Source organism: Hydra vulgaris, chromosome 03 (genome assembly GCF_038396675.1).
Source record: "Hydra vulgaris chromosome 03, alternate assembly HydraT2T_AEP".
Lineage (NCBI taxonomy): Eukaryota > Metazoa > Cnidaria > Hydrozoa > Anthoathecata > Hydridae > Hydra > Hydra vulgaris.
Window position 1 is genome coordinate 38,445,618 of NC_088922.1, and position 16,779 is coordinate 38,462,396.

Genomic DNA, 16,779 nt, shown 5'->3' on the forward strand with positions numbered 1-16,779 from the left:
TCAAAAAACAGTTGGTGACGATATTTTATAGAATTTTACAAACTATTTCATTAACACGATTTAACAATAAACAATATCATTGAATAACTTATTAAAATTATAAACAAATCTGCTATCATCTGATTTTTTGTTATTTAGTTTCTTACAAAGTTTCTCAACGTTCAAATAGATGTTTTTAATAACTTTTTTTTTTAAAAGTTCAACACAGAACAGCTTATCAGTATAGCATTTCACTTCATGATATAGATCTTTCTAGATTCGTTAATTACGAGTTAAAATTTGTTAAATTATTTCTTAAATTTTTTTTAAAAAACAAAAAACAACAAAACTTTGGATTGTTATTATAAACTATATTGAGATTCCTTTTCAAAAAAAAAAAATTAACAAAAATAATCAAAACTATTAACAATAGCATAACATTCAAAAAACTACTCATATAGAGGTACATACAAATATCACAAACAAACAATTAGCTGTAACCCTTGTGTTTTCTGCCAAGAAAGTTGGACGTGCATGACTAACTCGTGCAGTTTTGCTTTCTTTGTTTCTGGCTTCAATAGCACCTATTGGATGATACTTAAAATACCAAATAAAAAGAGCGTAATAAATTATTATTTTATGTACAGATTGTGACATAGATATGGTTTTTTAAATGTGATATTATTAATGATTGCAAATAGATTTCTGGTCTTGCAGTTCATATCAATCAGAAAGTCTCGAAACAACTTATTTATTCTGATTTAGGTGCTCTTCGTGGTACAATATAAATAATGAAAAAAAATACATTAAAGCATATGCAACATAACAAAAATGCCAAACTTAGAAATGTTTTTGTGAAACATAATAAAAACAATTTGTATATGTGTGTGGTGTGTATATATGTACACACCACACACATATACAACAGATGAGGGGACTCCTTAATTGTGGTTATAACCCTCTCTCATATACAGTACTGTGAATAAGTTTTAGATCACTTGTATAATTAGACGTATTTACAACTTTTTTCCTCTGTAATTTTTTTAATATATCAGGTCTTGCAGTATATATAAGAAAAGTTGAAAGAATGTATTATTTTGAATATATAAACAAAATTGATGAAGAAACATGAGGGATTTGTTTGTTTATTTATTAAAACGATGTGTCATAACAACTACATCCAAAACAGGATACTCGAAGAATGCTGTTACAGAAATCAGAGAAACTGGCTCCCTTGAAGATAGAAAGAAAAGTGGTAGACCTCCTAAGCTAACTAAAGATGACAATAAATATTTAAAAACCCAATCTTTAAGAAATACAAAAAAAGCATCAACCGAGCTGGCAAAAGACATTAACACAGCAACTGGGGAAAATGTCAGCTCTTCTTTTATTCGACAACACCTACTTAAATTGGGATTAGGAGGGTGTGTCGCAATTCAAAAACCATTATTATGGTGTGGCAATAAAGAAAAACGACTTAAATACGCAAAACAAAACAAAGATTGGGCCCAGAAAATGTTTAATTGGGTTCTGTACACCGATGAAACCAAATTCATGAAAAAATGAAGAAGCCTATCAGCTTGAGTGTTTAAACCCTATTATTAAACACAGAGGAGGCTCTTTACAATTTGGGGCTGTTTATCTTCATCTTAAGTAGGTGATTTGATCAAAATAGGGGGGCGATTCACCGGGGAACGTTATGTGGATATCCTAAGGCACCAAGCTGTATCATCCGAAATGAGGCTAATAGGTCATAATTTTATTCTGCAGCAGGACAATGACCCAAAACATTGTTCCCGAGTGGCAAAAAATTATTTCAATGAAATGGCAGAGGAAGGAGTACTGGAATTGATGACCTGGCCTCCCCAGAGTCCAGTTTTGAATATAATTGAGCATATTTGGGATTACCTGGACAAAAATAAGGTCGAACATGCTCCCCGAAATGCAGAAGAATGTTTTGAAGTACTTCAAAGAGAATGGCACAACATTTCCCAGGATTTTGTAACTAACTTCTATGAATCTATTCCCCGGCGAATATTGGCTGTGATTGAGGCAAAAGAAGGACATAGTAAATATTAAGAGTTTTTTATGAAGTTTGACTTTAAAAAGTTTGTAATTGTTCCATATTTTGTGTGAAATACATGTGTTTTAATAATTTTATAATTTAGAACTACAAACTTAAATATTAGAGAAGAATTCTCCGGAATTTTTTGAAAAAATGTAAGTGGTCTAAAACTTATTCACAGTATTGCATATATATATATATATATATATACATATATATATATATATATATATATATATATATATATATATATATATATATATATATATATATATATATATATATATATAGTATATATATATATATATATATATATATATATATATATATATATATATATATATATTGTATATATATGTATATATATATATATATATATTGCATATATATATATATATCACAGTATTGCATATATATATATATATATATATATATATATATATATATATATATATATATATATATATATATATATATATAAATATCAGGCTCGTAGCAACCCCCCCCCCCCCCCAATAAATTTTCAAATAAATAATTTTGAAAAAAATGACTTAAAAAAATAACTAAAAAAAAAAAATGTTCTTAAAACTATTTTGGGGTAGTACTGCCCCCCCCCCCTCAATATGACTTTTGTTCCTACTATATATATATATATATATATATATATATATATATATATATATATATATATATATATATATATATATATATATATATATATATATATATATATATATATATGGAGATATATAAATCTATGCATACCTACTTATATTAGATCCATAAGTGTGAAGTTGGAAATCACCTTTTTTAGTTTACGCTCACTCTGCTTGATAAGTTGATTACCCTGTTTTATCAGATTTTCTTATTAATTGTTGTTCATACTCATATACTTTTTGAATCTTTTATATATTAGTTGTTATTATTAAAATATATATATATATATATATATATGTATATATATATATATATATATATATATATATATATATATATATATATATATATATATATATAAATATCAGGCTCGTAGCAACCCCCCCCCCCCCCATAAATTTTCAAATAAATAATTTTGAAAAAAATGACTTAAAAAAATAACTAAAAAAAAAAAATGTTCTTAAAACTATTTTGGGGTAGTACTGCCCCCCCCCTCAATATGACTTTTGTTCCTACTATATATATATATATATATATATATATATATATATATATATATATATATATATATATATATATATATATATATATATATATATATATATATATATATATATATATGGAGATATATAAATCTATGCATACCTACTTATATTAGATCCATAAGTGTGAAGTTGGAAATCACCTTTTTTAGTTTACGCTCACTCTGCTTGATAAGTTGATTACCCTGTTTTATCAGATTTTCTTATTAATTGTTGTTCATACTCATATACTTTTTGAATCTTTTATATATTAGTTGTTATTATTAAAATATATATATATATATATATATATATGTATATATATATATATATATATATATATATATATATATATATATATATATATATATGTATGTATATATATATAGACATATATATATATATATATACTATATATATATATATATATATATATATATATATATATATATATATATATGATGTATATATATATATACATATATATATATATATATATATATATATATATATATATATATATATATATTATATATATATATACACTGTGTCAAAAAAGTTTTCATCCACCTGTCCTCCTGTCCTGTTCATTTTTCAGACGCGATAACTTTTTATTGAACTAAGATATAAGCAAAATTTCAACTAAATGATATCAGTTAACCATTCAAAAAATACTGTAAAAAAAGATTTTACGAAATAAGGAATAGAAAATTAAATATTGCATTTTAAACTACACAATGCCTGTTTTTTGCGCCAAAAAAGTTTTCATCTAAACTGCACTCCAACCTCAATTTGTTATGTAATTAGTATTAAAGTAACGTTTTTTAAATATAAATTAGATTTAGTAAGATTTTTGTATTATTTTTTCTTTATATGAATCTTTTATATTTTTAATTTTTGTTAGAATAATTATTAAAAATGAGAGTTGCAGAGGAAATTCGATAACTTATTGTTAGACTATGGAAGGAGGGAAAATCGCAGCGAAATATAGGAGAAATAGTAAAGAAACCACGTTCAACTGTGCAGTCCAAAACTTGCTGGAATGTTGCAAAATGATTTCAATTTAAAAGTGGATCCTGAAACTAATAAAATAACCTTAAGAAGAGCTGGATAAAATGGTAGAGTACCATTGAAAAAGCCCTACATCAGCAAAGTAAACAAAGCCAAACGACTACACTTTGCAAAGCTTTATATTAATGAACCACAAACATTCTAGGAATCAGTCCTTTTCACCGATGAGTCAAAATTTAATGTGTTTTCATCAGATGGAAGAGTTAAAGTTTGGAGAAAACCAAATGAAGCATTTAAAAAACAAAACTTGTGTCCAACGGTGAAGCATGATGGAGGAAGTGTTTTAATGTGGGGTGTATGAGTGTTTCAGGTGTAGGAAACTTGGTTTTCAATGATGGAAATATGGATCAAAATGTGTATTTAAACATTCTAAAAAATAATTTGGAAGAAAGTGCCCACAAATTAGGACTTACTAAATCATTTATTTTTCCGCAAGATAACGATCCAAAACATACAGCCAAACGTGTCAAGGAATGGCTTATATTTAAAATAGCTAAGCAACTTCATACACCCCCACAATCTCCAGATTTAAATCCTTTCGATCATCTGTGGGATGAATTGGGTTGAAGAATTAGGAACCATGATGCGAGGAATCGGCAACAACTACAATCAGTAATTATGAAAGAGTGAGACATAATCACTCCAGAAATTACCCAAAAATTAGTTGATACTATGAAAAACAGACTGCATGAGGTAATAAAAGCTCGTGGTGGAAACACAAGATATTAAAACACTAGCAAATTGAGTTTGCATAACAATTTTATGTTTTCAATAGATAAAGACATCTTGCCTAATTGCTTAATGATAGTTTCAGCCATACCAGCACCAGTTATCTCCTTTAGAGGCACAAAATCTAAGAAATGTTCCTTTATAGATGCTGTTGCTGCAATTCCATTTTCTGGATTTGAAATCACATCCAAAAAGCGAATGATCATAGTCAGTTGTTCAACATGACCAGAATCAGGTGTGCAATCTATAATTATTGAAAAATACTTAGCATCACGAGCAGATGTTAGAACTTTTTGTTTGATTGCATTGAATAAAAGATGAATCAATTCATTTTGTATGTATTTGGCTAGGTAATGTACATGTGTTTCATTGTCTTTAATCTTTCGAAGATGCTCATCCATAAGTGCGTCAAACAAAGCTAAAAATTCCACAAACTTCAGAAAGTTTCTGTAACCAGCTGTGTTCAGTTTCTCATGTGTTCCACGAAAAGCAAGATTTTGCATACTAAGAACTCTAACTAAAGCCATCAGCCGTTTCAAGATTTGCTGCCAATACTGTTCTTCTTTTTTAACAAGACGCAAATGTTCGGCATCAATTGTTTTATTGTTTCGCATTCGCAGCTCAAACTCTTTCCATGACTGAAAATTCGCTAGATGTTCAATACTTTACTCATGACCTGACAGAATTGCGGACATTTTTTCAATCATGTGAACCATTGGAGGAAAGAGATGACGCAGCTGTTATGCTACTGGTAAACAGTTTGCAGCAGAAGCAATACACAGAGTCATTACTTACAGAATACTTCAGCCAGTGTCTGCAAACTTCATCTCCATTGACAAGCCGGCGGTTGTAATGTTTTTTTGAAAATTTTCTTTGAATAATGTCCTTAGGAAAGTCAAACTGATCGATTTGTTTTAGTCCATGTTCTATCAAAAGCTGTCGCATTTCATCATTAAATACGACCCACGTAGCCGGATTGCTATAGTTAGCATATAGACCAGAGAAATTTTAATTTTATGCACTTCAGATTCTTTGTGTGCTACGTGTATTACATTATGTAATTCAAACTCTTCTGATACTGTCAACTCATCGGTTTCCCTGTCTGCTTCAACTTGATTTTTTAACTCATCTGTGCCATTTTCATTTCTCTGCGGTGAACATACTTTAACAAAGAGCCTTTAACAAAGAACCAGCCCGTTTTGATATAAATCTTTCATTTGCAGTCCGTCGTTTACGATATTGCACACCAGACAATTTTTTTCTTTCTGCCATCGTTGATAATAACAAAGAAAATTGCTAAAAATAATAAAAAAGATCACCTCGTGGATCTTAAATATTTTTAAATTAAAATATTATTTTAACTTCTTTATAAAAATTTTAAAGATACATTTTAAAACTTTTAAAGCTCCATAAATATAAATGATAATATTCTATTGTAATAAAAACACAATATAAATCAGTTAATTTGTTACTACACTACTTCGTAATTGCTATCATAGAATATTTAATTAAAATTAGTTACTTACTATTTCTGAATTAACACGCCAGCAATAACAATTTTCTCAATCAAGTTAAACGTGCTAAAATTTTCTATAAATGAGTAACGAAAACTTTGCATTGTATTTTGCATTGTAAATTTCATTCTTCATAAAAAGTATAAAAAGAAAAAGGAAATCGCGTCAAATGAAACATAAGTATCAAAGTTGATTCTTTTGTTTTATTAGACGCGATTTAAAAGAGTACTTTTTATAGCTTTCTATTCACTCACTGACGAGTCCGCATTTTTTGATTTTTTGATTTTTTTTTTGTGGAGGCCAAAACTTCACAGCGCTTTTTGAATCAATTCTTTTGATCGTACAGCCCTGAAATTTTACAAATAATCTTTTGCCGACTAACAATAGCTGTATTTGTTACATTTGATTCAATAAGTATTTTAGATTTACGATGCCCAACCTCCCCGTTGGTTAGATCTGGAACTCCGAAAAAAATATCGGAAACCGAGAGGGCATCAAAAAGTGTTAAGTATCAATATAAATTTAATTAAAAATTTTACAAATATTCCACTTGTTAATTTCAGACAAAAAAAAATGCGTCCAAAAAAGAACAAATACATCAACCGAGAAGAAGACCCAACCAACATTTAAATTAATAAAAAAAAATATGCTCCAAATATTTTTGTTAGTTATTATATACAGAATTCAAAATAAATTTTTATTGAATATTAATCATAATCAATAAGTGTAATAATTCAATTTTATCAAGACTAAAAAGTAGAAAATAAAATAAATAAAAAAAACTTTTTAAAAATAGCTTTCTATTCAATCGACTAAAAAGTAGAAAATAACTTTTTTCTGTTTCTGGCACTCGTGGAAATCATGTACTTAGTAATAATCACTTTTGTAAAACCAATACTGGAAGACATTGAAGGCAATTCATGTACGTATGTAAACAAACAAACTCATCGAAGTAAAGGAATAGAAAGTTTGGCGCCTTTAGCTTTATGTACATTTAAAACGAATTTGATTTTGAAAGCATCTGACTTAAAAGGCGCCAAACTTTCTATTCCTTTACTTCGATGAGTTTGTTTGTTTACATACGTACATGAATTGCCTTCAATGTCTTCAGTATTGGCTTTACAAAAGTGATTATTACTAAGTACATGATTTCCACGAGTACCAGAAACAGAAAAAAGTTATTTTCTACTTTTTAGTCGATTGAATAGAAAGCTATTTTTAAAAAGTTTTTTTATTTATTTTTTTAAATCTAAATTTAATTCAAAGAGATTTAAAAAAGATTTTAGCAATGTTTTTAATATATTTATTTTTTATGTAGCTAGTTTTCGTGCCGCCCTAAAAAACTTACCGCCCTGATTATATATATATATATATGTATATATATATATATATATATATATATATATATATATATATATATATATATATATATATATATATATATATATATATATATACATATATACAACTTGCCGCCCTGATTATATATATATATATATGTATATATATATATATATATATATATATATATATATATATATATATATATATATATATATATATATATATATATATATATATATATATATATATATATATATATATATATATATATATATATATATATATATAGGGGAACGGCGCCTATGATGGCATAGCGCCTATGATGGCATACCGGTCATATTTCCATTAAATATGGTTTTGGTAAAAAAATGATTAGACCTTCATGACTATACTGACTTTACATTAGTTTTAGTGAAAAAACGTCCCTTGTGCACAAGTATTGTTTTTATAATCAACAAAAATCGATTTTGGGATGTGCTGTTGTAGTTTTTTTTCCTTCATATATTTAAGATTGTGATTTTACTATTAACTGTGCAGAAATGAAATTTTCATGCAATTTATATTCAAGTTTTGTGAATTTAGTGGAATAGTTACTTTAATTTTATCTTTTGAACAAAGCAGACACAGCTTGTTTTAATGAAAATGATGAATTTTACCCATGATGGCATACTGACGAGTTGGGGGTGTTGAAATATTGACGAGTTGGGAAAACCTTTTTTTTTTATAAGAAAAACTTATTTTTAAGTAAAGTTAAAAGAAAGCGATGCTCCAAAATTTTTTTTTAGTCCAAAAAATACGTAAAACGCAATATATCCTATGCGCATGCGCAAAATTTTACAATGCTGGTGTGTAGCATGAAATGGTAAATTAGGATGGTTTCGAGTAATTTCTGGCTTTTCTGAGGGAAGACTCTAAGGTTAAATGAAATCATTAAGTTACCCTCGATCCTTACTAGCCCCATCCTCCCCTATACCATCATAGGAGCAGTGGTTGCCTATGATGGCATACTTGTGCTTTTTTTTACAATAAGAATAACTTATAAAAAAATAAAACTGATGAAAACTCCCAGGGTAATTATTGTTCTAGATGTAACAAGTAATGTATCCATAACAAAACTTTTATTATTGGTCTTCAGGATACTGAATAATGAAACTTCAAAGTTAAGTATGCCATCATAGGCGCTTTTCCTATATATATATATATATATATATATATTATATATATATATATATATATATATATATATATATATATATATATATATATATATATATATATATATATATATATATATATATATATATATATATATATATATATATATATATATATATATATATATATATATATATATATATATATGTTATGTAATAAATAAATAATAAACGAGTGCCGGGTGCGCCATTTTAATTCATGGAAGTTAATTCATGGGAAGTTAAAAAGCTCTTATCGCGACAATCTACATTCCTAAATGCCAACAAATCTATAGACTCTGATGTTTTAGAAATTATTGATTGACACAGTTAAAAAATATGAGTTGCTGGTCTCTCGTTATGAAAGTCCTGCTGCATGAACTTTTTTCGTAAGTTTTATAAACAGTTAAAATTAATTTTGTAAACGCTAGTATGATTGTGTAACAGTAGGTATTCATCTTTGCAATAATCAAAAGGTTTAATATTTATTTATTTTAGATGCATTTTAACTTATTTTAGTTACATTTGCTAAAGAAAATTGGTGGAACAGAGGTCGTAAAAACCACTGCATATGTTTTGTCGCGACGTTACTAATTTTTTAATGTCAAAAATAAAGATGGATGGTACAGGAAATTTCGGAAACTTCTATTCAGAAAATACTCTATATGTAAAGTTTTTTTGTGTAATTCCAAATTCAATTTATGAATTTTCATTTAAAATGATTACTATTTTAACCTAGTTTTTGCGGTTACAAATCAGGTTACGAAATCAGTTGATTAGGATACGAATGTAGAAGATGATGTTGCACAAACAGGCGCAAGATGAACAAGCGGTAGACGGTATTCTAGGAAGATTTTAATCAAAAATCTTTTATCAAAAATCTTTTATCAAAAATGCATAAACCAGAGAAAACAGTGATCTAAAATATTTGTTTATGAGTTTATTAATTTTATTAGCAATTTTTGACTGAATCTTAATGTAAACTTTTATTTTCTGCTAATGAGATTAAATTTTTAAAATATTTGATAGAAATTGTTGCTATAAAATTTCCAGTGCAAAAAGCTTGATCATTTAAATTTTTTTAATCATCAAAATATAAACAAGTATAGTGCTCAAACATTTTTTCTCTAAATCCCCACTATATGAAAACGTTTTATATAAGTTTATAATTTTAAATATAGTTTTATAATATAAAAGTATAGTATAAATAGTATAGTATAAAAGTTTATAAACATTTTATTTTAGTTATAAAAAAGATAAAAAATAAGACCAGGTCTTTTTTAGCAATATATCTTATTTATAAGTTTCATTACTTTTATAACTATATCTTATTTATAAATTTTTAGACCTATATAGCTCTTATTACTTGTATAAAGTTAAAAAGTTAAAACGTAATTTTAATTTATATTAGTTTTAAAACTTAAATAAATTGAAATTACATTGACTATCAATAATCAAAGAAACTATTAGACAAGATCTAAAAGTTTAATATCCGTTTACTTAGACTAAATCTTAACGTTTTATATACGTTAATTAGACTAGATTTAAACCCAAATTAGACAAAATCTAAACGCTTTATATCAGAGTTGGAAAAAACCTACTTTTGATTATTTCAGAAAGTGAGTTTTAAGGGGTTTTTGGGTTTTATTTTTGTTGTAATGTAATGTTTTTAACTAAATTTTAACAACTTTAAAAGCATTTTTACATAAAAAGAAAATCAGAAATTTTATCATTTCAAAAAACTTGAAAAACAAAAAACCCAAAAAACCTAGAAATTCTATTTCATTGGGTTTTTTAAAAAAGCCCAAAACCCAAAAAACCAACATTGTCCAACCCTGCTTTATATACATATAATAATCCTATAATAGACGTCTAAAATACGTTTGATTGTAGACGTTTTATGGACGTTTGTTCTAAACGTTTGTGTGTTTACTGGGTTGATAAACAATGGAAGGAAAAATTAAAGACATTTGACTGGTTAACAGTTTCAATTAATGAACTTGGATGTTCTGTTTGTAAGTTCGCAATTTATTTAGGTGTTGAAAAAACTCAGGGTTTAAAATTGGCTAGAAAGTGGACGCTTGGTACGTCAAAGAATATGGTGAAACAAAAAAAAAATCAGTAATCAATGAGGCAAAAGCTTTTATGTCATAATATATGTCATAATAATGTCATTATCAGTTGCATATGAAAAAGCTTGTAAAATTTTTTCACAGTCCAAAAATTAGGACATAGATATTCGTTGTTCGAAAATGCAGATCAATCAGTACGAAACTACCTACATTATATTTTGCACTGTGTATCACTTTGCAAAAATGAATAGTCCATATTCTGATTTTATAGAACTAAAATCTTTGCAGGTAGAAAATGGTTGTATTTTACGAACGGATCATGCGTGTGCTGATATTGTTCATCATATTTCAAATGTATTCTAAATATAACTATAGTAAACCAGAGTTATGATAGATAAATCTACCTCAATCAGGTCGGATTGGCTCTAGAGGGCCGGGGGAAAGACATAATTGAGGCCCTTATGGTAACAAAAAATAAGTTAAACCCTTAATCACGTAGTTTTTTTTGTTAAAAGGGTAAAGGAAACTTCTAATATTGTGCTTGCAAATTTCCATATCTTTAACCATCAATTTATTCTACACCTTTAAAAAAACAATCCATAGGCAAGGTTTGAAAAATTTAGGAATTCTAAATTCTGCACCGTCGCACCACTTTATTTTCTGCACACTTTTGCCATGCTAAAATGGATTTATGGTTATGGTAGTTAAATACGATTTGTATTTTAATGTTTAAAGAACATTAACACAAAACCAAAAATCAAAGGTTTTAGTGTTATTTTATAATATAATAATATATTTTTTATTTTATTATAATAAAATTTTTTTTAAACTATATGTATTAAAAAATTGAAAACAATTTTTTTTTTCTTGAAAAATTAGAAACTTTTTAGATTAACCTATTTTACCGTATTTAATGCTGAACTCCAATTGTATTTCACTATATATTTTTTATAAATACAAAAAACTTAAATATAATGTTTACTAAGAAATAATATTTTAAATAATAAAACTTCCAGCCCCATTAAATATTGCTGAACCTCTCTCGTTGGGAAGCACTGTCTTCTTATGGTTGGGAAACACTTTCTTCTTATGGTTGGGAAGCACTGGCTTCTTATGGTTGGGAAGCACTGTCTTCTTATGGTTGGAAAGCACTGTCTTCTTATAAGTCAGTGCTTATTATTATAATTACTATAACGTTCTGAATGTCTTCACAAAATAATCGTTGTAAGGATTCAAAACTCAAAAGCTCAAAACTCAAAACTCAAAAACTATTTGCACCAGCACATATTTATCCTCTCCAGGGCCCTGGGCTTACATAAAATATATACGCATGACTCATTAAATACTAGGGTTGTTCACTTTTGCAAAAGTTGAGTTTTCGAATAAAAAGAATCCTTCGAAACTATTTTTGTTTCGGTAAGTTTGAAACGATTTCTAATTACTTATTTTTGAACCGAAATCAAATTCACTTCAGGAATAACATTTGAATTATTCGAATAATATTACGAATTATATTCTATCGATACATTTTTTAATTGTTGAAATCCTAAATATAGCCCCGAAATTATTTTTCGTTTTCGAAATTTTGAAAGTTGTATCGAAATATATTTACATTATCAAAAATTTACCGAAACAATTTTTTACTTTCGAAACTCTATAATTTGGATCGAAACATTTTTATGCGACTGACATTTTAAAAATGCCACCGAAGCAATATTTCACTTTCGAATCTATATGATTTACACTGAAATATTTTGATATTATCGAAATCATAAAGACAGTATCAAAACAACTTTTTACTTTCAAAATTTTTAAAATTACTTTAAAATAATTATTTTATTACATTTATTCTAAAAACTGTATCTAAATAAATATTTATAATAACAAAAAATTAAAACTCGGACAAATTTGCAAAACGAATATATAACGTTGTTCTAAGGAGCTGTTCATGTATATGAAAAACATTTTGCCTGGGAGAGAAAAACAACAATAATTTAGTGTGATGTTGTTTGTTTCCGAGATGTATTCGACTTAGATACGATAATCTTAGCAGCAATTTTTATATCTAGAAAAGTTGACGGAACACAAACGAGGTGAAAAAGATTTCTCACCTTGCATGTGCCAGATGCACGTTAATAGTGAAATTATATAATAAATATGTAATCATTGTGTTAACAGTGAAATTGTATAATAAATATGTAATGGTTCTTTGTTCTTTGATATTCCAGGAATATTTTTTTTTTTAAATTTATTAAACATTTCATATTTTAGTTATTGAAATAACTACCATATTTATTGTGTTGTCTTTTCAAAATTGATGCACATGAACAATAAATGGTTCTTACCAATTTGTATTTTTGTGTGTTTTACTTGCGCATCTTGATTTATAGTGAGGCCCAAGATCTTCAGACATTACAGGGTCCAGGGTGGAGGTGGGGGATCGCCTTCCCTCAACCTCCCTGGCCAAACCAACCCTGACCACGATGAGCAAAAAATTTTGCTCTTTTAACCTGCTTGCGAGTGAACATTCCAAAAATAAATATTGTTATAGTAAACTTTTTGACCTAACGAATTAATAAACACAGAAGCCTCTTTTACAGCAGAATCTTTTATAAGTGTTATTGTCTAGGTTATGAAAATAATTTTTTATTATGTAATTGGGTCTCTGTTGCTTTGGTGCTTCTAATAATTATGCTTCTAATCTTGGTGCTTCTTTTTTTTATTCATTGCGCATCGTGGTGAACAGACGTGTTTTTATTGCTTCAAAAATAAAAAAATAAAAATTAAATTAAAATGGATATTAAGATGATTTCAGATTTACTAGAGAAACAAAAAAAAGATATTTTAGAAGAAACGAGGAAGCTTTTGAAAGATCACGAAAAAGTATTCGCATCCATAACTGCAGCAAATATGAAAATTCTTACTGAGCGGCTAGATATGAATGAAAAAGTCGTAAGCGAAAACTCATATAAAATTTATAATATTGCAGTGGATTTAGATGAAACGAATAAAAAAGTTATATCACTTGTATCTGATTGCAGTGATATTATGAAATCTATCCAAACTAACGATGAGATTATTTCGAATAAATTTGAAGTTGTAAAGAAAAAAACAAAAGAGTTAAGGAATAAAATTAAAGACAATAGCGAAATACTGAAAATAAAGAATAAGCTTAGAGAAATCGAAGATCGTTCACGAAGGAACAACCTCAGAATAGAAGGCCTGAAAGAAAGCGAAAACGAGAATTGGAGTGTAAGCGAATCTAAGGTACAAAAGATTTTGAAGAAAAGAAGTTTGAAGATAAACTTGGTTTAAAAAGTATACAAATCGAGAGGGCTCACAGGACAGGATTTAGAAACACACACAAAACTCGCCCAATAGTTGTTAAGCTACTAAACTATAAAGACAAAGTAGAAATTTTAAAACAGGCGAAAAATTTAAAAGGAAAAAATATTTACATAAACGAAGACTACTGCGCCGAAACTACAATTGTAAGAAACGAGCTTCAAGAACAACTGAAAAAAGAACGAGAAGGCGGAAAATATGCGGTTATATCGTACGATAAACTAATCATTCGCGAATGGACTCCCAAAGAAAAGTAAATGTTTTTTATTTGTTATTTTATTGTTTAAATTCTTATTTTAAAATGGAAACTAATTTATTATCTAATTTTAATGCAAAAAATTACACATCCAATAATAATGGCAATAATAATGACATAAATAAACTTTAAGCTTTCCTAAGAAACAAAAATATACTTTTCAAAAATAACCCTGAATTAAACATTAGTTTTTTTAAGGATGGGGATGGAGAGGAAAATATAAGCCCTTATTATTACAACTCGAACATTTCAACGCTCATTGGCAACATTGATGTTAATGCACTATCCATTCTGCATCTAAATATAAGGAGTATACAAAAAAACTTTGATAAATTTAAAGAATTTTTGTTTAGCGTTAAAATAAAATTTCAAATTATATGTCTAACAGAAACATGGTGCAGGAATAAAGATATCGAAAATAACTCTAACTTTCAACTTAATAATTATAAAGTTATTCATCAAATAAGAGGATCTGAAAAAATAGGAGGTGGAGTGTGCATTTTCATACATAACTCTTTAGATTTTAAACTGCGTAAAGAAATATGCTCAATAACAAAGGATTTTGAGTTACTAACCGTTGAGGTCTTAAACGATGCCAGCAAAAACGTAATTCTGCACGTCATATATAGACCGCCTTCAGGTAATATAAAAACATTTAGCAAACACTTTAAAGGTTTAATTACAAAAAAAGATACTTATGGCAAGCTAATTTATTGTGTAGGCGATCTCAATTTAGCTTTTCTCGATTATGAAAATCATAAAAACGTCAGAAATCTTACTAATATTATATTTCAAAATGGTTTTATTCCAACAATTAATAAACCAACTCGCATAACAAAAAATAGTGCTTCACTGATCGATCAAATCATAATAAACAATTTCAAAAACATAAAAGTTAAGACTGGAATTTTTGTCACTGATATATCAGACCACTTTCCGGTTTTTATAATTTCACAAAAAAGCATCAATAAAATATCAGAAAAAAAAGAAATTAAAAAGCGAATAATTAATGATACATCCACTATGACTTTTATGAATCTGTTATCCACAACAAACTGGGAAACTATTTTAAAAACTAAAAATGCTCAGAAAGCTTATAATATTTTTCATTGCATATTTCAAGACCACTATAATGAAGCTTTCCCAATTATTAGTAAATTAATCAAAATCCCATCAGAATCCCTGGATAACGGCGGGAATAATAAAGTCATCACAAAAAAGAAAACGTTTGTACGAAAAATTTATTAAAAAAAGAACTTATAAAAATGAAACAAAATATAAAAATTACAAACGTCTTTTCGAGACAGTTATAAAGTATTCGAAAAAACAGTATTATACCAACCAATGACATAACTGCAAAAATGATGCACAAAAAATGTGGCGCATAATGAAAGAGGTGATAGGAAAAAAAAACATAAGCGCTAATAAACTTCCCAAAAAACTCATTATAATTAATTGTGAAATTACTAATGAAACGTTAATTTCTAATTCTTTCAATCATGAGTTTGTTAATACAGGCTCGAGTTTGGCTTCCAAAGTAAAAAACAGCAAAACTAGCTTCGAGTCATATTTGACCTCTAATAATGATCTCATGGAAAATAATAAGTTATCTGAACAAGAACTACTTGATGCTGTAAATTTATTAAAATCAAATAAAGGTAATGGAGTTGATGATGTAAGTAGCAATATAATAATTAAATCAATATTTTATTTAAAAACTCCTCTTTTGCACATTTTCAGTCTTTCTTTAGAACAAGGTATCTTTCCTGACAAACTAAAAGTGGCCAGGGTGATACCAGTTCTAAAATCTGGAGATGCAACTTGTGTCGCAAATTACAGACCTATTTCAATACTACCATGTTTTTCAAAAATACTAGAACATATTATGTATAAAAGATTGTACTATTTCTTAGATATTAATAACATCCTTGATAATAAACAATTCGGGTTCAAAAACGGTCACTCCACTAATCAAGCAATTGCCTATTTTGTTCACGATATTCTGAAATATTTTGATGAAAATAAATATACTT

The 16,779-nt window shown here is 27.4% G+C and overlaps 1 protein-coding gene across 1 annotated transcript; it reads right to left on the reverse strand.

The window, feature by feature from the left end:
• Window positions 1–5,018: 5,018 nt before the first annotated feature.
• Window positions 5,019–5,636, reverse strand: LOC136078662 (52 kDa repressor of the inhibitor of the protein kinase-like). Its single transcript, XM_065794447.1, has one exon. The coding sequence runs from the start codon at window positions 5,634–5,636 to the stop codon at window positions 5,019–5,021; it is 618 nt and encodes a 205-aa protein (XP_065650519.1).
• Window positions 5,637–16,779: the final 11,143 nt, after the last annotated feature.

What these genes read in the sequence shown, in the direction of transcription:
- LOC136078662 (XM_065794447.1), bottom strand. Translation starts at nt 5,636, where the DNA reads ATGCGAAACAATAAAACAATTGATGCCGAACATTTGCGTCTTGTTAAA.